Source organism: Kalmanozyma brasiliensis, assembly GCF_000497045.1.
Source record: "Kalmanozyma brasiliensis GHG001 unplaced genomic scaffold PSEUBRA_SCAF11, whole genome shotgun sequence".
Taxonomy (NCBI): domain Eukaryota; kingdom Fungi; phylum Basidiomycota; class Ustilaginomycetes; order Ustilaginales; genus Kalmanozyma; species Kalmanozyma brasiliensis.
The window spans coordinates 144675-168005 of NW_015961950.1; the positions used below are offsets into that span (position 1 = coordinate 144675).

The 23331-nt window shown below is 57.7% G+C and overlaps 4 protein-coding genes across 4 annotated transcripts; 2 read left to right on the forward strand and 2 right to left on the reverse strand.

Annotated features, from left to right (window-relative positions):
* Positions 1-180: 180 nt before the first annotated feature.
* On the forward strand, positions 181-9459 carry PSEUBRA_000908 (Down-regulated-in-metastasis protein; the record flags this gene model as incomplete). Its single annotated transcript, XM_016434192.1, has 1 exon — positions 181-9459. The coding sequence occupies one exon, from the start codon at positions 181-183 to the stop codon at positions 9457-9459; it is 9279 nt and encodes a 3092-aa protein (XP_016294304.1).
* Positions 9460-9554: 95 nt separating this feature from the next.
* PSEUBRA_000909 (Glycoside hydrolase, family 30) lies at positions 9555-11342 on the reverse strand (the record flags this gene model as incomplete). The annotated part of the gene is made up of 1 exon (XM_016434206.1): positions 9555-11342. One exon carries the CDS (start codon positions 11340-11342, stop codon positions 9555-9557), a length of 1788 nt encoding a protein of 595 aa, XP_016294305.1.
* Positions 11343-13059: 1717 nt separating this feature from the next.
* PSEUBRA_000910 (uncharacterized protein) lies at positions 13060-14805 on the forward strand (the record flags this gene model as incomplete). Its single annotated transcript, XM_016434196.1, has 1 exon — positions 13060-14805. One exon carries the CDS (start codon positions 13060-13062, stop codon positions 14803-14805), a length of 1746 nt encoding a protein of 581 aa, XP_016294306.1.
* A 543-nt stretch (positions 14806-15348) lies between these two features.
* Positions 15349-16905, reverse strand: PSEUBRA_000911 (AMP-dependent synthetase/ligase; the record flags this gene model as incomplete). The annotated part of the gene is made up of 1 exon (XM_016434212.1): positions 15349-16905. The coding sequence occupies one exon, from the start codon at positions 16903-16905 to the stop codon at positions 15349-15351; it is 1557 nt and encodes a 518-aa protein (XP_016294307.1).
* Positions 16906-23331: the final 6426 nt, after the last annotated feature.

The window sequence follows — 23331 nt, forward strand, 5'->3', positions numbered from 1 at the left end:
ATTTCCCTTTTGGCTGTCAGAAAAGCGTGAATTTCCAGCCACTTTTCTTCTTGTCAAGGTTCCTTCGACTGAGCCTTTGAGTAGCACCTCAAGCAGGTACACCTCATCAACACCATCACCCGGCACAGGCAGCATCGACCAATATCGCATTCACGGTATCGATGGCAGTCTAATATCGACATGGCGCCTTCTTCATCGAACTCGACTGCCCAGCCTCGCAAGGCGGGCAAGAAGCTGTCCAGAGAACAGCAGCGAAGGAAAGCCGATAGCAAAGCATCCAAGGTTCGCCGTGTTCAGCTAGATGCGAGCGGGAACCAGGCGAGTGCAAAGCAAAAGACTCTCAAGCAGATCAACAAGAATGCAGACAGAGTCACCACCCGCTTCCGTTATGCTTCCTTCAACCAGCGCCTTCAGGACGTCCATCTCGCGCCAGCTGCCATCAGCGCGAGCACCAGCTACCGACCTTACTCCGGCCTCGACGCTCCGCTAGCAGCCGCCTCTTCGAGCAAAGCTACCGCAACAAGCCTTGATCTCGAAGAGGACGACCCATTGGATCAAAACGACGAAGACGCTTCTTCTTCCCTGCACGCCAAGACGTCTTTCTCGCACGCACTGCAAGCATGGACCGACCTCAACCTCTCCAATGCTTTCCACGATTTGTATCGTCAGCTCAATCCCATCACACAGTCCCTACCGCAGCTCATACACCATCGAAGTGCCATCTCGACAATCCTCACGACAACGCTCTCGGCACGGAGTCAGTGGCTTGCCTGGGATGCAGCCCTTGACCTTCTTCCGCGACTTGCGAAGGACCTGGGATCCGAGTTCCTGCCCATCTATCCTCCCATACTCCAGAGTGCAGTACACGTCACCACGACAACAAAGGCCACCACAAACGGAGATGAGCGCGCAGCCGCCAACCTGGTCGAACGCGGCTTCCAGTCGGCAGCATGGATCCTCAAGGCGGTCAGCCCCTTCATTGTCAGCAAGGAATTGGCTTCACGTGCTGATCAGGACGAGGAAACAGCAGATTCAGGTATCGACATCGAGATTGTCGATGCAGAAGCAGAGCCAGAGGAGGTCGACGAAAGGACTCGCCGGCTGATCGAGACTTGGACTGTCATTCGTCCCTACCTCGGATGGAAGCCCATCACCGCAAAGGAGGTCACACGCGCGAACGACGACGACAACAATGAAGAAGAGGAAGAAGACGACGATGCAGCTTCAACCGCCTCGGACCAGGGTGACGCTATCGACGAAGAGACGGCACCAGCAAAGAAGGCCGCTTTCGTCAACACCGACGTCTCGCGCATCTCTCCCTTCACGAGACGATTTGCTTCCGAAGCATTTGCCCACCTTCTGCGCAAGACGAGGGGGCCACAGCTGCAGAGCATCGCATCACTCATCCTCTCCGACCTCGAGACTATGCTGCGCGACGAGGATCGACACCCGCACTACCGACGCCAGCCATCGCGTCGCCCATCAGTACGCTTCTCCCGAGGTATTGCTGGCATCTGGGTGGAAGGATGCAAATCGCTCGAACGACGCTTACACTCCAAATGCATCTCTCTGCTCAGCGTGCTGCTTCGTCCCGCCGCCCGCTCAGCAGTCGAGTCAGCTTCCGCTGATTACGGACACCTGACACGCCTCATCCTTGGTCGATTGACCATCACGGCCCTGGTTCACCACTGCAACGCTTTGCACTTTGCCCCGGTGCTCGAGTTCGTGTCCAGTCTCGTTGACACCAACCAGTCGCGAGCGTCCCGTGACAACAGCCCGGCCCAGGATATCGCCCATCTCACCGAATCTGTTGAGTGGCTTGCATGCGCTGTCGGCGTGCGAAAGGGCTCTCGAGTTGCAGATGCAGCCAAGCCGGCGCTGTTCGCGCTTCTTCTCCGCCTCTCGCCTCTATTCCAAGATGCTTCGGTCCAGGCCTCGCAAGGTGGTCCCCTTCGTACCTCTCTTGTCTCGCTGCTTGCGCTGTCGATTCCGATTGGCCGACTCCAGGACCTTCTCGGCCCTGGTATCAAGCTCGTCGACTCGGTCGCGCCCGTGCCCACGTCGTCCAAGTCCAAGGACACGTTGGGACAGCGACAGGCGCTCTGGCCCGAATTCAGCGGTCTGGTCGAAGCACTTGCACAGCCGGCTCTGGAGTGGAGCGGATTCAAGCAATTTGTCCTTCCATCGGTCCTGACTTCGACCGCAGAGACTGTCGCCTCGACATCGACGTCCTCGCACAGCAAGGATCAGGCCTTTACACTTCTCGAACGACTCGAGAAGCTCGGCCAGCTCGACGACGTCCGCTCTTCGCACCCCAGCCCTGCCTTGGTGCGCTGGTCTAAGCATACGGCTGCTGAGATCGAAACTCGACTGGACCAGCTCGTCGCCCTCTTTTGCGCTACCACACAAAAGGCGAAGGGGTCAAAAGCCAAGAGCGCCGCATCTCGCGTTCTTGCTGACCAAAGTTCATTGGAGCCGCTCGTTCCGGCGCTGCGTTTGTCCACTGTGCCCAAGACTGCATCTGCTGCCAAGTTCGGATCTCAGATCGCTCAGCTGCTCTTAGATGGCCTCCTTTCGGATGCGTTCTTTGCATCCGAAGTGCAGGTGAAGACAAGCTATGACGAGCGTATCGTCAACCCTGCCTTGTTGGTCGGACTCGCCTTCGAGAGCCTGGCCATCCTGCAAGAGCGCAGCACAGGCAAAGAAGCCGAATCTTGGGCGGGTCAGATCAAGGATCGCTTGTCCATCGAGCAAGTCGTGCGTTGCGCTTCATGGCACCGCGGCACCCTTCGTGGACTGAGCAAGTATCTCGCCTCTTGCCCTGCTCGCCTTCGCCCTCAGCTGCCGCAGCTGGTTCAAGTCATCGACCCTTTGTCGAAGGCAGTCATGTCCTCCGATCCGATCATTCGTCTCGCGGCGCTCGAGATCCTCTCGATCATCGAAGCGGAAGAGCTCGGCGCCGAGAGCGTATTCGTTGGCAAGCTCGTCGAGGTGGAGCGCACACCTTTGACCGTCGAAACGATCCGCGATCGTAACGTACGCATGCGCAGCGTCGGTCGAGACCTGGGTCGTGCTGCTGCCGTCTACAAAGCTGCAGACGTGCAACGCTTCGCTCAGAGAGATGCGTTGGTACTGCGCTATCTGGTCGCCAACCTCAAGGTCAATCTGCGCCCCGTCTGGTCCGAGGCCATCAAGGCGGTATCTGACATTATTGGGTCAGGCCAACGTCAACTTGAGGACACTCTCTTTGGCATTGCAATCGCCGAGCTCGAAGCAGGACGACAGCTCGACTCTTCCGAGCTGCGATCCGTCCCTGCAGATTGGACGCAAATTAATGCAGGCGCAAACGGCCACGTAAACGAGGACGAAGCCAATTCCGCCAAAGCAGATGAGGTCGAGCCGGATCGCATTCTACGCGATGAGAGCGACATGGCGGGCATCGATGACGACAAGCAGTTCCAGGATGTTATCCTGCTCGGAAGGCGTAAAGCTGTCCGAAGCTGCATTCAGCACGCTCGTATCAGCTCCGAGAAGGCGGGCAGCAGTGTTGGCCTCACCACCACGCTTCAAGCCTGCATCGACGCGCAGCAGCCAGACGCACGACTCGACCTCATCAACTACCGCCACCAGATCCTCAAGCTACTAGGCGAGAACGCACTCATCGTCGAGCGCAACAACGCGCGCTTCGTGCACATCTTCTTCCGGGATGCTGGGCCGCGCAACCTCGCCGGCGTGCTCCTCTCGCCGCTCGACGACGACGATGAAGAAGAAGAGGAGGAGGAGGAGGACGAAGACAACGAGATTACAAGTGTTGGCAAAGAGGAGAAGAGTACCGATCTCGCAGTGATGCTACTAGGCAAGAAGGATCGCCAAGCCCAGCTGAATGCCTATCTCGAGGTGCTTGGCAAACTCAAGAACCCCAAGGCTCTCTCACGGACGGCCGAGCTACACAGCTACCTGTTGAGCCTGTGTGCTACAGCAGAGGTGTCGGTGCAGAAGCTGGCGCTCGAGGCGATCTTGACCTGGAAGGATGAAGCGGTGATCCCGTACGCCTCCAAGCTCAAAGATCTTCTCGAGGCTGGCAATTTCCGTGACACGCTGACCACCTTCACGATTTCATCCGACTCCAACGTGGTTCAGCCATACCATCGTCCCGCTTTGATGCCTCTGGTCATTCGTCTCCTCTTCGGTGCCCTGCTCTCGAGACGCGGCAATCGTACGAGCGGTGCCGGCCAAAGGGCTCGACGAGGAGCTGTGCTTGGTGCACTGGCGGACATTGGCTCCGAGGAGCTCGTCACCCTTGTCGATCTGATGCTGGCTCCCTTCGGAGACCAAGCCGTCGTGCCCTCAGATGGTGCTGACCGCTTTGACTTTGTCTCAAAGTCGCCTGTATCATCCACGCGCCGCCAAGTCGGTTACCTCACCCTGCTCGGCGAGGTCGTCAAGCAGATCGGCACGAACCTCCTGCCGTATTGGGACCGTCTCATCTCGGTGGCTCTCAACCTCACGTACCATGCTCATCGAGCCGTCGTTCAGGTGCACATCGAGAGCTCCGATGCTACATCGGCGGTCGAGACCAGCAAACCCCTCACCGCGCGCACATCTCGGGCTCGTCTCGTCCGTCAGGCCGGCTACAAGCGACTGTGCGACTTCTTCGGCAAGCCTCAAGCAGCTTCAGCGTTCGACTGGAACAGGTACCTGCCCGCCATCTTCGCCGAGCTCGTCACACCACGTCTCGAGTTGCTCAAGGTGGAGTCGAGCCAGAGCCCGTCTGCACTGCTCGAGCTGTTCCACGTGTGGACAAGTCAGCCTGAAACGATCCCTCTGCTCGGAACGTACGACAACCAAGTCTTGCCCAGCGTGTTTGCTATCCTTGCAGCACCAAACGTCAAGCCCTCTGCTATTGGCTCCGTGCTCGACATCGCTGAGCGGGTCCTCGCCGCCGCTTCTGCCGGTAAGGAGGCGATGGACATCACTGCAGATGTCAGCTATCGCAACGGCAATGATCTACCGTTGGTCGACCTGCTCGTGAGGCCCCATGCCTCGGTGTTCCTCAACAGCGTCAGCCCGCTGATCGAGCAGGCCTCTGCGGCAGTGGGTCCTGCAGCTGCTGCGATGGGCCGAGACGATCTGCTTCGTCGTCAAATCTCGCTTCTAGCGGCCTTGTCGCCTTTCGTCACCGCTGCGGAGGACGCCAGCCATCTCATCAAGCTCCTCAGCCCCATGATGCGCAAGTCGAACTTCCTCGTACCTGAACGCACCAAGACCGAGCTCCTCGCCATCTTTGAGCGTCTGCTCTCGCTCATTCCCGAGTTCCAAGACAAGCATTCTGATCTGTACAAGAGCACGTTTGCCATGTTCAGTAGCCTCTTCTCGCTGCTCCGCTCCGCCGACTCGCGAAGGACGCTCAGCGCTGCATTCAACCGATGTGCCGAGGTGGACATGGAGCTGGACCGAGTTGCAAAGTGGTGCACTCAACTCAATGCGCTCAGCAAGCGAAGGGTCGAAGAGCGCGACTTCGACCAGCTCTTTGCCGCTTTCGACTCGATCAACGGTAGCGACGTGCACATCACCGCGAAGGAGTGGCAGCCACTCGTTCACAACATGCTCTTCCTGATCCTGGACCCGGAAGAGCTGTCGGTGCGCAGCAATGCTAACGCCTCGCTGGTCAAGTTCATCACGCAGACGGCTGGCGAGTGCGACTCGGGCGCGGACGGCGATGGCGAACTAATGCAGCTGTTCTTGTCAGCTGTCTGGCCAGGCCTCAAGAAAGCCGTACGCAATCGTTCGGAGCTCGTTCGTCGAGACGTGCTGGCTGTCATGTCGTCGGCTGCGCAGAACCTTCCAAAGTGCGAAGTCATGGCGGAGCTGTCTGGACTGCTGGGTGCCGGCGACGCAGAGGTCAACTTCTTCAACAACATTCACCACATCCAGCTTCATCGAAGGACACGTGCAGTCAAGCGTCTGCCAGAGCAAGCCGCGAAGGGCGGCATGAAGAGTCGCACCATCAGCGACATTCTTGCTCCTGTCCTTGGTCACTTCCTCATGCCCGGATCCGTGGAGCTTAATGATCACAACCTCATCACAGAGGTCATCACCAGTCTCGGCCAGCTCGCAGGACAGCTCACGTGGGGTCCTTACAATGCTCTGCTATGGACTTATCTCCGCCTCGCTAACAAGAAGGGGTCGTCGGAGCGCGTCATGGTTCGAACTGCCATGGCCATCTTGGATAACTTCCACTTCGGCATGGAAGAGGAGGCGATCCTCGACGGAGCCGACGTAGATGACGACCAAGCGCTTGACGAAGGCGCCGACGCCGAAGAGGACGAGGAGGCTCGCATCGCCGTGCAAGCCAGCAGGGACGGTAAGGAGGCCGAACGGGTCAAGATCCTCGATGCCGTTACTTCGCGTCTGCTGCCTCGACTCATGGCATACCTCGAGCAGAAGGACGAGACGGAAGACTCGACTCGTCTTCCGATCGCCGTCGGTGTGGTGCGCGTCGCGCAGTGCCTACCCGCCAAACAGCGTCAGACCCAGATCTCCAAGCTCCTCAAGACGCTTTCCAACGTCTTCCGATCCAAGGCCCAGGATACACGTGACCTTGCTCGCGAGACCGCCTGCAAAGTCATGTCGACGCTAGGTGCAAGCTTCCTCCCCGAGTTCCTGCGTGAGATGCGGCGATCCCTGATGCGGGGTCCGCAGAAGGCCGTGATGGCCTTCGCGGTGCACTCGGTCCTCACGCATCTGATGACGAGCAAAGACGAGCCGCTTACCTCGCTCGACCAAGGTGCCAAGGAGATCATCGAAATTGCAGTCGAGGACATCTTTGGCGCCACCGCCGACGACCGTGAATCGATCGGCAGCAAGACGACCTACCGAGAAGTCAAGCACAGCAAGAGCATGGACACATTCGAGCAAGTCTCTCGCATCGTCACGCCCAATCGCATGGCCGAGGTACTTCAGCCTCTGCGAGACATCCTGCAGCAGACGGAGATTCCCAAGACGGTGCGTCAGGTCGAAGAGTGTCTGCGTCGCATCTCGAGCGGCATTCCCGCCAATCCGCAGTTCGACTCAAACCGCTTCCTGTCGCTCTGCGCGACGCTCATCCGCCGCGACGCGGTCTTCTTGCAGGCGCGCAAGCCCGAGACGAAAGCTGCGTCGCGCCACAAGTCGGCGACGCTGTACAATTATTCCGTCTTCCTCAAGCGCAAGGACGTCGAAGAGGGCGCGACGGCGGGCAAGGACCACTATTCGCGCAACGCACACAAGTTCGTCGCTTTCGGTCTCGAGATGCTGGTCACTTCGCTGCGCAGGGAGCGCTTCGACTTCCAAGATGAGGAAGTGCTGGCGAAGCTCAACGCCATGGTCAACATCGTCGGCGAAGCAGCGTACGCGAACGAGTCGTCCGTCCTGGAACTCTCGCTGCGAGCCATCGCTCAGATCGTCAAAGTGCCCGTCTCGCGTGTCGACAAGGCACTGCCCGTGTTCATCAAGCAGATTTTCGGCATCATTCACCAGTATGGCTCGCCGCAGTCGCAGATCGTGCAGACGGCCTTCCGCACGCTCACTGCCATCCTGCGCGAATGCAAGCAAGCCTCGCTATCTGAGACGCATCTCAGCGGGCTGCTCAAGCTCATCTCTCCCGATCTCGAAGAGCCCGCTGTGCAGACCACGCTCTTTGCTCTGCTCCGCGCCATTGTCAGTCGCCGTCTCGTCGTCTCCGAGGTCTACGACACCATGGACAAGGTTGCCGAGATGATGGTGACCAACCAGAGCGACTCGGTGCGCGACCTCTGCCGCTCGACGTACCTCCAGTTCCTACTCGACTACCCGCAGGGCAAGCAGCGTCTGCGCAACCAGATTGGGTTCCTCGCCAAGAACCTCGCCTACGAGCACGAGTCGGGCCGTCTCTCGGTGCTCGAGATCACCGACGCCATTCTCAACAAGTTTGGCGACGAGCTGCTGCAGGAGTACGCCGAGATGCTGTTTGTCGCGCTCGCCATGATGCTCGCCAACGATTCGAGCTCCAAGTGCCGCGAAAAGGCGGCGGTGCTGATCCGAACGTTGCTGCGCGCGATGACGGAGGCGCAGCAGGACAAGACGGCGCTGATGATGGATGCGTGGTCGCGACAGGAGGGGAAGGCCGAACTCGCAAGGGTGGGTGTGCAGATGTACGGATTGCTGTTGGAGGCGCTGTCGGGCAGAGGCGCCGTGTGGGCGGATAAGGCGCTGCAGGTGGTGACCAAGGTGCTGGTCGAGTGCGCGGACGATCTCGAGTCGCTCGAGAGCTCAGACGGCGGCGCTTTCGGCTTCGAGGATATGGAGCTGGATTGGCAGCTTCCGTACCATTCGCTGCAGACGCTTGGCCGTATCACCACGGTCATCGGCGCAGGCGACGCGAAAGCGGCAGAGGCCAACGATGCGGTGCGACGACTGCTGCTGTTCCCGCACAAGTGGGTGCGCATTTCTTCGTCTCGCATCCTCGGCGGGATGTACGCACTGCGCGAGCCAAAGGCGCCGATCATGGTGCCGATGCAGCAGGACCCCATCGCGAGCCTACCTGCGCTGGTCGACGCTGCCAAGAAGTCGTGCTTGCAGCTGAGGTCGGACAAGCTGGATGACACGCTGGCGCTGCAGGTGGTCAAGAATCTGGTGTGGATCGGACGCTCGTTTGCGCTCTTCCCTGTTGATCGCCCTGCACTGGACGAGGTGGAGGAGCACGGTGCGGCAGAGGAAGGTAGCAAGAAGCGTTCGCTTAACGGTCACGATGACGAAGCGAACGAGGACGATGACGACGAGGGCAAGGATGGTGATGAGGACGCGAGCGAGGAGGACGAGGAGGACGAGGGAGAGAACGACGAGATGGACGACGAAACGATGGTCGAGAGCGCTCAGAGCCAACAAGCCGCCATGGACGCACCTACCGCCATCGCCACGGACCCGCTCCGCTGGCTCGTCTCGCGACTCTCCTTCCAAGCGCGTCTCTCTCTCGCCCAGTCCAAACCGTCACACTGGACCATCGCACCCTCGTCAATCCTGCGCTTCTTCGCCGCGCTCTCCTCGTCCCTCCCAGCCGACCTCCTGCCGCACCTCCTGCCGCTCTTCCTATCGCCCATTATCCGGCTCGTCGAGTCCCCCGCTACGGCGCAAACCAGCCAGCACGGCGGCGACGACCTCAAGGCGCTCGCCATCGAAGTGCAGTCGCATCTGCAAGCCCTCGTCGATGTGGGCCGCTTCAACAAGGTCTACTCGATACTGAAGCGACGTCAGCAGGCCAAACGGGAGCAGCGCAAGACAGACCGGCTCATGCGAGGCATCCAGAACCCAGAGGCGCAAGCCAGGCGCAACGAGACCAGGAACAGGAAGAACCATCAGGCAAGGAAGAGGCGCAACCAGGTCAATTTGGAGAAACGAGAAGCGGGGGGTAGTGGAAAGACTAAGCGCGCACGCCGGGATTAGATCTCACTCTCATTCATCCACTGGCGATCTCGTTGCACCCACTCACTCGCACGATCACATGTCCCCTGGAGAAATACGACTGTTCATTAAAGATTCTAAGGAGCGGTCCAGACGAAGCTCGTAAGCCCCTGTCTGACGGGTACGGTGGTGCGTCTGCCATCGACCGAGACGACGGTGGTTTTGGTATCGCTGCAAGTGTTAGCGATGACGAACCCTACTCTGCGCGTTGGCTGACCTCCATTGGTCGTGCTAGCGGACTGCAGCGTGGACCCGCTGAGCGGCGCTGCGTACGCCACCCAATTGAGACACTGGAAATCGCTCCTATCGAGGGAGAACTGGGTCCCCTGTTGAGCGCCCACCCTCACCGCCGGACCGCCACCTACGTTGGTCAGATCCGTACTCGCCCCTGCGAAATGCGCCGTGAGATACACCTGATCGTTGTAATCCACATACGGATCGGTGGGGTTCCACTGCGAGCTGAGGGTGAGCGAACCCGAGCAGGTGGAACAGTAACTCGTCTTGAGATGCGGACCGTACCCACCATCGAGTGCGAGATTCCACTGGATGACACTGGACGCGTTCTGCGCCGCCATGGGCCAATAGACGTTGTTGAGCCAACCTTGAATACCCGACCATCGAGAGGAGGGGGACGTGCCCGTGCACTCGGACATGTGAATCGGCTTGCTTACGCCGTTTTGCAGCGCCGACTGGTACTGGGCGATTTGGGAAGGTGAACCGCGATAACAGTGGAAGGCGATCGCGTCAACAGCGGTAGCATTGCCATTGACAATGTCAGAGGCAACCTGCCAGCCGGCGTAGTTGTCGTCGTGACCCCAGATCTGGACGCCCGAGAGACCACGCGACGCGAGTTGGCCCTTGAGCGCCTCGGCCAGTTGGACCTGCTGCGAGGCGGTCATCCCCATCGAAGGGTAGGCGGCGATGTGCGAGGGCTCGTTCTGCAGCGTCATGGCGAACGGACGGACGCCGGCGTCGGCCCACGCTTGGGCGGTTTGGGCGTAGTACTGCGCAAGCAGGGGGATGAAGCCGTTGCGAAGCTGGCCACCGTTCATCGTGTTGTTGCTCTTCATGAATGCCGGCGGACTCCACGGAGAGAGCACCACCTTGAGATCTGGGTTTCGCTCCAGCGCATCGACCAGCACGGGGATGGTGTACTGCGCACTCTGCGTGCCAGCCGTGCTGAAGCTCGACAGCAGGCTATCCGGGCTATCGAGTTGCGATGCAGCAGCATTGAAGTCTGGTGGGTTGGGAATGTAGCTATACTCTTGGGAGACGGAGAAATCGGATGCGCCCATAGAGACGCGGGTGATGCCCACACCGGTCGCGTTGTTGAACAAAAAGTCCATCACGCGGGTGTACAGGCTGGACTCGCGGGTGCGCAGTCGATCCAGCAGGTAGGCGGACGAATCGGTCATCGCTCCTCCGAACCCATCAATCGTTTGGAAGCGTTGGGAGGTGTCAATGACGATATCGACACCCTGGCTGTCGGAACGGTAGTTGCCAAGGTTGCCGGAAGAAGTCCAGTTGAAATTCGTACCGTTCGACGGAGCGGTGTACCAATAGCCTTGTTGGAGAAGCGAGGAGCGGCTACCGGAGATGGTGGTGGGGACGTAGTCGGCGGATGGGTTGGAGTCTTCTGTTGCTTTCTTGCCCAGGGTGAGACCGAGGGCGAGACCGAGGATAAGACCCAGCAGCAGGAGGATGGGGAGGAGGATGTATACGATCTTGCGAAGACGTGATTGGGAGGCCCACCATGATGCGATGCGATTCTTGCGAGAGGGAGAGGATTGATGGGAGACGGGGAGGATGGGTTTGTCCGTGTACGACTCGGACTCGCCACGCTGCATTGTGGAGTTGCCGATCATGGTTGCGGTCGTCGTGCGAGTATCGAAGCGACCTGGGACCTCGTTGATACTTGACGACCAGGGGTGGGGAGGGGCTGATGGTGTCGAGAAGATAGGAAAGATCGATGGACGGAGTGATGTCAAGGTGGCCACACCGGAAGACAAGCTCCGTACGTCAAAGTTGAGAATGCACCGATGGACCCTGACGTACAAAAGAATCTTGCTTTCGATGCTCACAGTTGGAGCACGTTCACAGCCACTGCCGTGCGCTCATCACTCTTAGCTCACCGTTCGATCCACTCGGAAGCACGACTGTTTGATCTCACATGGATTCCGACCGGTGCCAAGCAATCTCGACCACACGCTCGTCGGTGTTCCAGTCTCACCGCTCGCTCCGATCGTCCCTTCGCCTTGCCAGGTCTTGTCTCCGTTGCATTTGATCACCGGGCTGCCCAGCCTCTTGGCCTTCGACCGAACTTTGGTCACATCAGAAGAAGGCTCGCTCCGATGCATATTGATCGCCGCACATCTCCATGATACCCGATTGCTGACGGTGCATGGATGTGGTAAACGGCAAGAGCCCACCTGTGAGCCTACCGATTAGCCTACCCTCGTGCAGCCTCGGCGGCCAAAGCTGTTGGCTGAACAGCGATAAGCATCACACGCTATATTCCATCACCGCACCTAGCCTACGTAGTCGGTTCTCACAGTCCAAGCTTGACCCATGCGCAGCTCGAATGAACAATGAGGCCTGATATGAGTTGTACGTCCTACTCCGCTCGCAGCTGTATGACGAAATGCTGTACAGTACGTACAAAGGCGGGCCAAGTCGCCGTTCGAGTTGAAAACTGCACCAGACAAACCAAATTGGCCCGTCGCACCTGGCACCTCGGCTAAGCAAACAAATTCCATTTCAATGAACAAAAAGGGACTGCAGATCAGCAGCACGCTTGACCGGTCCCGGATCGTCGCACAAATCTCTAACTGACCCAGCTGCTCGGCGCGTGAGCTTAAAAACAGGCGTGCGTACCGTTGAAAGACCGCAAGGACCCGGAATTCTAGCCTTACGCACACGCAAGACATGGAGAACGTCATGATTTGCTATTTTATTAATTCGTCGCTTTACCCCCCTCGTGTCTCGTCTAGGTTCGCAAGCGCCCCTTTAGCCTGTGGGTATACGACGAACCGAACCGAATCGCTCAGCCGGAAATTGCTGTCTCGGTATTCTTGGTGCGAGTAAAGCCCTGGCGAGACACGAATGCAGAAGCAAACCGTGCGGTTTGACATGCTCAGACTCGCACAAACAAAGGTGGCCCCTTCCACGCGCAATGGCAGGGTCGAACAGAGGAGTTTCAAACTGGCTCCGGACTGCGAGCATCCAGGGCCAGCAGGTCATAGTGTCTCATGCCCACACCGACTGCTTCGGACGAGAAAGCGAGTGCCTCTCTGGAGAATCAAAGTCTCAAAGCACACACCCAGCCTCTGTCAATTTTGATCAAGTCCAGGCCGCTTTCTGTTCTAGCTGATTGCGCCCTGTGCAGCCGCATACAGCCTCCGCCAGATCTGTGCTTGCCTGCAAGCCTGCATTTCCTTTGTCCTGTCCGCCGCTCCACTTTGTCGACTGTGTCAATCTTGAACCTTCCGCTCACCAACCGGACCCTGGCCGTCGTCCCGTCATCCTTCCCGACCACGACGACGCCAACGTAGTCCGCACATCTATACGAGCCAGACACAAACCATGGCATCCCGATACTCGCTCAGCGCCGAGCTACCCGCGACGCGCAAGTCGCTTCAGCGAAACAGACACACTCAACTCTCTGTCCATCGTGGCTCACAGGACGACGTTCCACCCGTGCCAGAACTGCCACAGCAACCCACTCCCGCAACGCCCGCTGACGAGAAGAAGATCGACGTCGTACCACACGAGGCCTGGGCTGGACCCGCCGCGGCGTCGGCTCCTGCTACCGTCAAGGACCAAGACACCGTACGAAGAGACCTCTCCCTTCGACCCGGTGCCACTCGTGCGGCGAGCGACAAGAAGGCTGAGATCCCAACTTCAGCCGTTCCCTCCGAAGCCATCTACGACGATCGTGGCTACCTCACCCTCAAACCAGCCGACACGTTCGGTCTGACCATCACCGCCTTCTCGCAGGACAAGAGCAACGATGAAGGTCGACCCCGTTCTCGCCGAGTAGCCTACCTCGAGGGCCTCCGTGGCATCCTCGGATTGCAAGTGCTCATCTGGACGTTCTTCCGCATCTTTGCACCGGCCATTGTCGCCGATCGCGATCTAGACGGTGTCTACCCTGCCACCTTCCTCGAGCGTGCGCCTGCCTGGCAGACGGTGCTGCGCAAGGTCCTCTCGCCCTTGCTCTTCGACGGCGAGCTCCAAGCCGCCTTCTTCATCCTCCTCTCGGGTCGTACGAACATGCAAACCTTCATCGAGCGTCGCCAAGCCCTCTCGCTCGCAGGAACCGCTTTCAAGCGTCCTTTCCGCTTCATCCCTCCCATGGCGGCCACCCTCGCGCTCGTCTCCCTGGTCATCTTCGTAAATGGCTTCCGCTACGCACCCGACCTGGCCAACGCGCTGAACAACCAGCTCGCCCAACCCCCGCGTCAATGGTTCAGCCCACTCGAGTACTTTATCTCGCTGCTCTTCTTCTTCAGCACGCCTTTTTACTTTAAGACCAACCGAGCGGTTTCGTTCATCCCTCCCGCGGGGACGTTGTGGATCATCCCGGTGATTTTTCAACAAACCTACGTGCTCATCGTCCTCGCATTCACCCTGCCCTATACGGTGATGAGGTACAAGAACATGGGATTCATCCTGCTCATCCTCACCACGGCTTGGGTGGGCAGGTTCAGCTGGTACACCCTCACCGGTCTCATTGTTGCCGAATGGAGCGTTGTCTATCTCCAACTTCTCCCACGTTCGACGCGAGGGTTGAAGATCCCGCTCAATGCGCAGGGAAGTCGATTCATGCCTGCGTGGCTTCCTGGCGTCTTGTTGTTGGGCGTCGGGGTGATGTTCAAGTACCTCTGGATCTCCGCTTTCCCGTCTATGGCATGGAACGAGTACATCGCCCATGTGGACGGTAACACGGGCAAACTCAACTACGGTCTCAACCCGGCAGAAAACGCCTATCCTCGATACGACAACTGGTTGGTCGCCACCGGCGCGCTGTGGCTCATCGAAATCAGCCCCCTTGCGCAAAAGGTGCTCTCCAACAGAGTGTTCGTGTACACCGGTCGTTGGGCGTTCAGCATCGCGCTGATTTCAGGAACAGTCATGCTGAGTCTAGGTAGTCTCCTTTGGCACTACCTGACCGTCCAGCAAGGCTGGAACAACGATGCCGGCGTGCTGGCAGTGCTGTTCGTCACAGTGGTACCGGCGAGTTTGGTGGTGGTAGAGGCGTATGCGAGAGTCATGGATGATGGCGCGCTTTGGGCTGCTGGTTGGCTGTGGAAGTGGATCCGCGTGTAGTTATGCATAGAACGCTCCTTTTTCGTCCCTGCCCCGTATGGTCTGAGGCGATGCGCGATGCGGTCGAGGCAAGTGGGGCTGTGAGTGGGATGAGGACGTGAGAGTGTGCGATGCGGTGTGAGGGAGCCAAGTAGACTTGCGAGGTTAGTGGCTCCTGCTTCCAGCTCGAGACGAGACCGTGGCCCTCTGTTGACTCGTCCACGAGATCAGATTGCGAAGTCAGAGAGAGGGTCATCGAATCGAAGGAAGCGGAGAGCCCGCATCCTCTGCTCGAACACAAGCTCAAGCGGCCACAGCGACAAGTCGCGACAACGCACCAGCACCCCAACCTCAACCAGTGCACCAGAGACACTGCTCTTCAAATCTAAGCCATCAGAGATGCTTTGCTCCTCAACTTCACGCAATCGCAATCCTTTGTTGAGCCATCACAAGTTCAGACAGTTTCGAAGAAAGAAACCATACCATTAACAAATCCAACAAAAGTGTCCGAGACCAAGACGATGCAAGTACTAAACCGAAACCGACGACGACGACGAAGCAGGCCTAGGCGGCAGCAACAGGACTGATAGGGCTGAAAATGCTATCCCTGCTCTCACCATCCTCCTCCTTCCCAGGCACCTGCAACTTGGTCACCAGCGTAGACCTCAACAAGTTTCCTTCGCCCTCCTTCTTACCCTCCTCCTTCCTAGCCGCCTCGTCCCTCAACAGCCTCCTCAAAATCTTGCCAGAGGGACTCTTCGGGATGGTAGCAACCCACTCGATGCCGCCTCGGATCTTCTTGTGTGCAGCCACCAGACCATCCATGTGCGCCCTCACCCTCTTCTCCAACGCCATGCACTCCTCTGGCTGATTCAGCAGCTCCAAGTTCCTCGGCACGATACATGCCCTAGGACACTCGGTCATCTGGTCCTGGTTCCACACCCCAAACACGGCAACATCCGCCACCTCGGGATGACCCGTGATCACCGCCTCCAATTCTGCCGGTGACACCTGAAAACCTTTAAACTTGATCAGATCCTTGATCCGATCGACGATAAAGATCTCCGTGTTGAGCATCACCGCCACATCGCCGGTCTTGAACCACCCGTCATCGGTAAACGCCTCTCGGGTAGCAACCTCGTTGTCCAGGTACCCCTTCATGATCGTGGGACCACGCAACCAGACTTCGCCAGGAACACCTTCCCTCCCCTGCTCCTGGCCAACATCGTGCCCCTCCTCGGAAACCAATCGCACCTCGACCCCCGGCGCAATACGGCCCGCAGCACCCTTGGAGTTAGGCAACTCCTTGGGTCCCGAACAGATCACCGAGGGCAGCGACTCGGTGAGACCGTAGCCGTTCAACACGGCCAATCCCGGATATCGCTTCTCCAACAACTCGAACAGTTCCGCCGACAACGGCGCCGCTCCACACTGAACACATTTCAGCGACCCCATATCGTAGTTCTCCGGCACCTTGCTCTTAGCCAACTGCAACAGCACCGGAGGAACCACAAGACTCGCCGTAGCGCGATACTGCTCGATCTTCTCGCAGAAGACCTCGAGGGAAAACTTGGGGAGGATGACGATCTTCATGCCCAACAGGAAAGGGTGGTGCATGAGCTTGATGAGACCAAAGATGTGGTAGAAGGGCAGAAAGCCGACCTGGACGTCCTTCTGGCCAAAGTAGTCGTCGTGGGTGGCGACAAGCGCCATGACGGAATGGATGACGTTCGAGTGGGTGATCTCGACGCCCTTAGCACTGCCCGAGGTGCCGGAGGAGAACATAATAAATGCCGTTTCCGTCGTAGGATCTTCGACGCGGTAGGATTCGAGTTCGTTCTCCGTCATCTGCGCGCGCAGATCCGCCTCGCCGTGAGCACCAGTGACGAGCTCATCAGCATCGTCGAACATGAACAGTCCTTGCTTGTCAGAACGACCCATAGCATCCTTCGCTTGGGTCCAAGCAGCCCGTGCGGACTCTTGACAGCTGGGATGAGCAAGAACAACATCCACACTCGCCTGCTGCAGACTCTTGGCCAGCTCACCCACCGTCAACGCCGGGTTGACAGGTGCCGTCACCAACCCGGCCACCTCGGCAGCAAACACAAAGATCGGGTACATCGTGTGGTTGGGCGAAATCACACCCACGCGCTGCCGAGGCTGCAGCCCGAGCTTGTGACGCAACGTCCAAGCAAGACGTCGAGCTTCGCGGACGACTTGGCCGTGACTGTTGAAGATCGGCGTCGGATCGGGACAAGGCGAAATCGAGGGTCCATGGCAGAAAAAGCAGGGTCCAAATGTAATAAAAAAATCGAGGTCAGCATGCAGGAACTTGCATATGCGTGATGCTCTGAAAAAGCGATCGTCGTTTCTGGTCGTGTGGTCTCGTTCGCATCTCTACCGCAGCATGCAACTCAAAGGTGTGTTCGGCACCATCGTGTTCTCCACCATCGACATCGTCAACGACAGTGCGGGGTCGCGACCCTGTGGTGCTGCGACGTCATCCCCGCACCCGAAGCGGAAAACGAAAAATGCCGATGGAAGCGGTGCGATCCTCGCTTCCGCCTTTTGTCGCCGGTGATCCGCCCGTGTCTCGCGAGCAAACAAAAAATGGCTCTCGCGGGCATGGGAAATTTCCAAAAAATTCCCCTGCCGTCGCGATCAGAGGGGATCGACGGGAGGGATCTGCGAGGTGCGGCTGGACCATCGCAAAGCTGATCCGTCCCCACCACCCGCCACGCACTAGCAGCCACATTGTCCCATCGACACGCCTGCATGCGTGGCGTCAAGGCGCAAAGTGGGGAAGCAAGGTGGCTTGGAACGCAGAGAGCGGAATTGGACAGATTGGCTCGCAATCGGGGAAGAATTTGCCGAAAAAAAGTTGGAAAAACACTGGCCAAGTGCCTCGCCTCCACTCCGCCTCGCACTGCCGTCGACTGCATGAGCGTGACAAGGCAACCCCTTGCCTCGGATCTGCAGTCGTTGGTGATGGTGGACGCAAGCTCAAGCGGCATACAATGCTCTGCCAGACCCCGCATGCATCGGCTCGTCGCAGCATCGCAACCGGCTGTGTCGAGACGAGGCAGTACGATGGGAGGAGCTGGGGACAGGGCACCGGCGGCATAGCCTGAGAGGGGCGAGACATAATCATCAAAGGATGAAAATTCAAGCCCCGCCAAATGTGCCTTCTTGGTGCCTGCATCGCTGCTGAAAGAGAGAGGTCTCACCAGCAACTGAAGCGAGGGAAAGCTTCCTGCATCGGCCGCCGATTCCCCAAGCCGTGCCGTCGCTTCGTCCCATGAGACACGAGACTGTGATCACCACTGTCTGCGCCTATGAGATGAAAGCGAACCAAAGGCGGTCGAGAGGCAGTGCGAGGCAGCAGTGCGAGATCCTGAGCCCATGACAGCGGCACGCTTCTGGCGAGAGGTGCGAAGAAGAATAACGAAACGAGACCCATTGACCAGAGTGATTGGAAAAGAGAATGCTACTTACGTGTACTGCTTGCCATCCTGGCGAACGAACTGGACCTTGTCGGCCAGCGAGGATTCCGACTCGGAGCTGACGTAGTCAAAGATGTTCGAGTAGCTTGCCTTGGGCAGAGGCGGGTAGATCGAGGTGAGGATCTGAGCCATTGTGGAAGAACAAGTTGAGGATTTGTTCCTGCGGTATGGATGTGAGGGATTGATCGAAGCCTTGCTGTGACGGTAGCTCGCTTGACGCGCAGTCGTGGGAGGCTAGCTGATCGAGTGATGTGCCTGAGGATCGAAAGCTTCGGTGAAGCTAGCGTATGGAAGCTCTTTGAGATGAGAGCAGATGCCTATGAGCTCCGTTCAATGTGGCTGGTGAGCAAAAGAGCAACGGGCTTGTCCGTGGTGGAGGGTAGAGAGAGTGCGTTGAAGAGGAGTGCAAGTGTCCGTTGAAGTGATGGTATCGCTATCGATGCTAGACGGGAGTGATGTGATGATACGGAGCGTTGCAAGGACGAAGGAGGGAGAAAGATGGTGGAAGGCAGGCTGGATATATGAGATTGCACCCAAGCCTCGAGGACGAGGTCAGGCGAGAGGAGGCGCTCGAGATCGACAGCCTTCGCAACCTGGGAAAATCACCAAAGAAAAAAGGTTGTGTGCCCTAAAATTGGCAATCTCTCGCATCGCCCTGACGCAGCTGCACAGGCGGAAACTGTCAGACGGACCGAAAAAAAAGGGCGGGAAAAAGAGAGCCGGGTGGTGTGAACCCTGTTTCTCGGTTCCTTGGTTTCGCTGTGTGCTCCCTCGTGCTCTGCTCGACTGTCGGTTAGGCTGGCTAGGCATCATCGACTGCCCGCTTGCCGTCATGGTTCAGGCGTCGGGCACGATGCTCGAAGTGATAAGCGGCGTGTGGCGACGCATGTGATAGAAAGACGAAGGTGCGGATGGCGGCGGGACCAGAGCATCAGATGAAACGGCAGTCCGTCCCGAGAGTCAGCTGAACATCAGCAGTCCAGACTAAGCAGCAGCCGCCAGATTCGCTTCGACATTCCAACATTTTGACTCACTCTTCCCCGTTGGCCTCTCGTTTGAAACAGACGAGGAAACAAATTGGCGCAGTAAAGGAATCTGCCGGGCCATTCTATTTCGGTGAAAGCGCCTCTTGAGATTGAGCCTCTCTGCCACCGGAATTTGTGAGATGAGAGAAAAAGATCCCCCGCCCTTGCAGCGAAGCCGATCAGCAGGCCCACCCAAGACGCCCATTTCATCACTCACCAAATTAGTCGCCTAGTCGCTTGGGTCGTCTTACCCCTCGGTTGGCGCCGTGTCTCACACTTCAGACTTGCCCGTCTCATTGTCTGGCCCCTTGTGGCTTTGTTTGCTCTCCGCAGTGACGTTGAGGCATGGCCAACTCCGCCGCAACGTTAAAGCTCTTGAAAGTGAGACTGACTTCTCGGATCGCGGTGGTACTGGTCGCTCAGGAACATGAGCAAGAGGCGCCATTCGTCTCGTGGGCTGCTCAAGTCGCCATAGACCAAGCTTCGTCCGGAGAAGAGAACAGCGGGTGTCTGCTGCTGCCCACTTGATCTTGATCTCCAAGAGTTTGCCGTGCAGCTTCAGCTTCCGGAAAGATCCAGCATGCTGATAAGGCCTCGCCCGGCCCTACTGCAGCCCTTGGCATGTGCTATCGGCTGAAGGCGTCAAGCGAGATGCAGGTCTGGCGGGCATCTCGAAGTTTGCCGCGAAACCTCATTTGTTTCGGCTCGGACGGCAGATAGTTGGCCGTATGGACCGAATGTTCGGAGGACGATGGACCGGCCTCGACCTCGACCTCGAGCGCAAGTCGAAGTCCTACATCGTCAGCACGCGGGCAGTGAGGACGGACCCGGTCCATGAGTGAGTGGCAAACCGAGTCGAGGGTGACACGGGCCAGAGCTCTAATTCAAGCTCAGTCGGCGCACCGAGATGGGCTCCTGCAGCTTCCGAGACATGAACGAAGACGGAATGGCATTCTGTGACCCGAGACCCGGTGATGGATGAGCGGATGTCGAGGGTCAAATGGGCTCTAGGGATGAGTAATTGTAACAGTCGTCGCCTCACTTCGACCGTGGGTCCGGACGATCGCTCATTTTCCCTCAAGCCTATCCACGCAGATGGGATGAGCGCAACGTGAGATGAGATACGGCGCCATACAGTAGACTATACAATTAGAACCGCAACGCTTGTTTGTGGACGGCTCTTGGGCTGAAGTTTGCATACAAACGAGAAGGTCAAAGCACGTCGGGCTCCCCGTGTCTCGCCTTTGCATAGGCTCGGCTTGGGCGATATTAACAAGAGGCGAAGCCATTGACAATGATATGAGATCGACACTTTGGCAGGGTACAGACGAGAGAGGCCTCTTGTTAATTTAGCGTGGGAGACAGCCAAATGAAAATGCGAAATGGCACCCAGCTGTCCAGCTGCACGCTAAGTTAGCTTGCTTTCATGCCTGCAAGCCGCCATGCACGCCGGGTCTTCGCATCCCTTTGCCTGTCGGTGTCTCAAGATGGACCGGTAACAAAAGTCCGTTTGAGTTGGCTATCGACCTTGAAGCTGATAGTGACGGCAAGCTCATTTCTCAATTAGTTTCACTCTCCCTTCGTCTGGGCTCAACTCACGGCACGGCTACCAAAGTCGACGGTGGTCTAGACCGGGTTTGCAACTCAGCTTCCATCCCGAATTTCGAGCTCTAAATTTCCAGGAAAATGGCCCGCCATTTTTGCATCTTCTTTCTCTTTTCTCGCGCCAAGGAGCTAAGCAATGTTTCAGATAGTTTCAATCAAACTTTTGCAAACTTTACAAACTTGGGCTCGGTTTGACCGCCAAACTGGTATCGCGATCAAACTGACAGAATCGCCGATCAAACGCCTCACCAGACACGACCGATGTTCTCAAAATAACCTACTTCCTCCATCTGGCTGAGCTTTCCAAAGCTGTGCCTGGTGTGTCTTGAGATTATTGCAGCCTGCATGCTTAGCTGTCATCATGATCATGTCGATCATCGCCGAGTAATTTGGGCCATCTTGCACCAAAGGTCTGTAGAGGTTCCAGCCAAATCGAGGCTAGCTTTGGCGAGCATCAATCATCCTGCATACGCCATGCGGATCGGCCCAGCGCGGTGAGGTACGATGGCTCAAGACCACAAACACGATTTGTCTCTGCGTCTGACTGGAGCGAGAAACAGCAAAGTTTGCGCAATGACGCGTGGGTATCCAAGACTGCGACGTCGAATCACTTTGCAGGTCAATGCGGCCAGCAAACATTGGCTCCTTTGCCAAGTTCTGACGATCCGGGTGTCGCCAAATCTTTTTTAATGCGGAAAAAGAAAAAGAAAAAAACCTATGCAGCCGGTACCCTGGTCAGCAGCCAAGCACGCCGCCGTCATAAGCGCCTGCACGCCTGCAGTGCGTTCGCAGAGCCACGCTCCGCTCCACCTTGTCCGTCTCGATGTTTGCCGACCTCGAATGCCATGCGAGCCTTGGTCATGTCTCACGGCAAATCGTTACTGTACCTCGCGCATATCTAGCCTGGTAAGCTACCACTCGGCTGCCCTAAGGCATTCACTTGTCCTTCCTCGCCTTGTCTGCCCGCAAGATTTTTCCCAGGTGCTCCGAGTCGGCCGCCCTTTTTTCTTCCCATGAGGTCGCCATCATCGACGCTAGTGAGCGGCTGTACCAGCATCGGCTTCGGCTCTGTTCAGACGTGAAAGCGAGTCTCGCATCCACAAACACGCCTCGTAGCCGGCTGTCTCGGGCTTCCTCGCACCGCATTGTTTTTGACTCGCGTGCCCATCATGACCGAACGAGCCTGCCTCGCGATCGCTCGAGTCCATCTCGCGGCAAGGGCGTAGGAGGGGGTCGATCTGAGCTTGAATATCGAGCACTTGACAGCCCCGGGCAGCGACCACCAAGAGACACCGGCCACTATGATGCGCATGCTGTTTCTTCATGCCCAGACCTGGAACAAATCGATTCTTTTTGGCTTTTCCCGGGAGCAGGAAAACACTTCAAGGTCCGACGAGATCCTGCGAAAAGTCAACTTTCCCTGCATTTTTGTTACAGTAACCGATTCACGTCACCCACTGGAGCCCAGAAGCTTGTCTCTACCATGACTCCGATAGACAGTATCCGACTTGCTGGGAGCGCTTCATCTTGTTGCCACCCGTCGTACCGCCAAGCCTTGGCATCCATCGTGTTCGCCCAATGTCTTGACGGAAGCGGTCCATGATGCTTGATCCGCACCTCGAGAGAGTCGTGGTTTGTTCCAATGCCAAGCCGGGAGAAGAAGAACCTTTCGATACGCCTACCAAATTTAGAAGTAAATTCCGAGTGAAACAAAAAGATTTGTTTGTGCGCTGCGACTTCAGGTACGAGACCGGCGCCTGTCAGTAAATAGATTGGTTTAGAATTCAAACAAAAAAAGAGAAAAAGAAGACGCGTGCCTGAATCAAACTTTAAGCTTTCGGTCAGTACCATGGCCAACTGATGCCCACTCTTGGTACTCGCCAAGTCGTCAACGGGCAAATCACGGCAACGTCAGAGCGCTCATCAATCAGCAGCTCAGCCTGCCGAACTCGCCATCAGCCGCGATGCAGGTCGGAGCCGTCCGCCAAGTTGTAAGCATGTCGACAGAGGTTCTCGACCGAGGCCAGAGTTCACTTTGATCTTGCGCCTCAACCTCGTCGCCCACTCCCGAGTCGTATTGCCTTGTGGCGTAGTCGCACTCGCCTTACCACTCTGGAGGATCGTCATGAAAGGGCAGATCGTTGTTCTCCCTGTGTGCATGATGCCTCTGTTGGCCCGTTTGTTTCACTCCTTGACCGTCTGTCCGGTCGCCTTGCCGCTCTTTCCGGTCCTCCCGGCACTCCGCTCTGCCTTCTTCGTAGTTGTGCTGATTGATTGTACTTTGAGATGCATACTACAATGGGTCTGTGTGTCTCAATTGAGTCCTCATCGTCGCCTTGCCTAGCCGTCATCTATCACGGGTCTCGCCGACTTCTCCTGCCCACTACCACACCCCCCCCCCCCCCCCCCCCCCC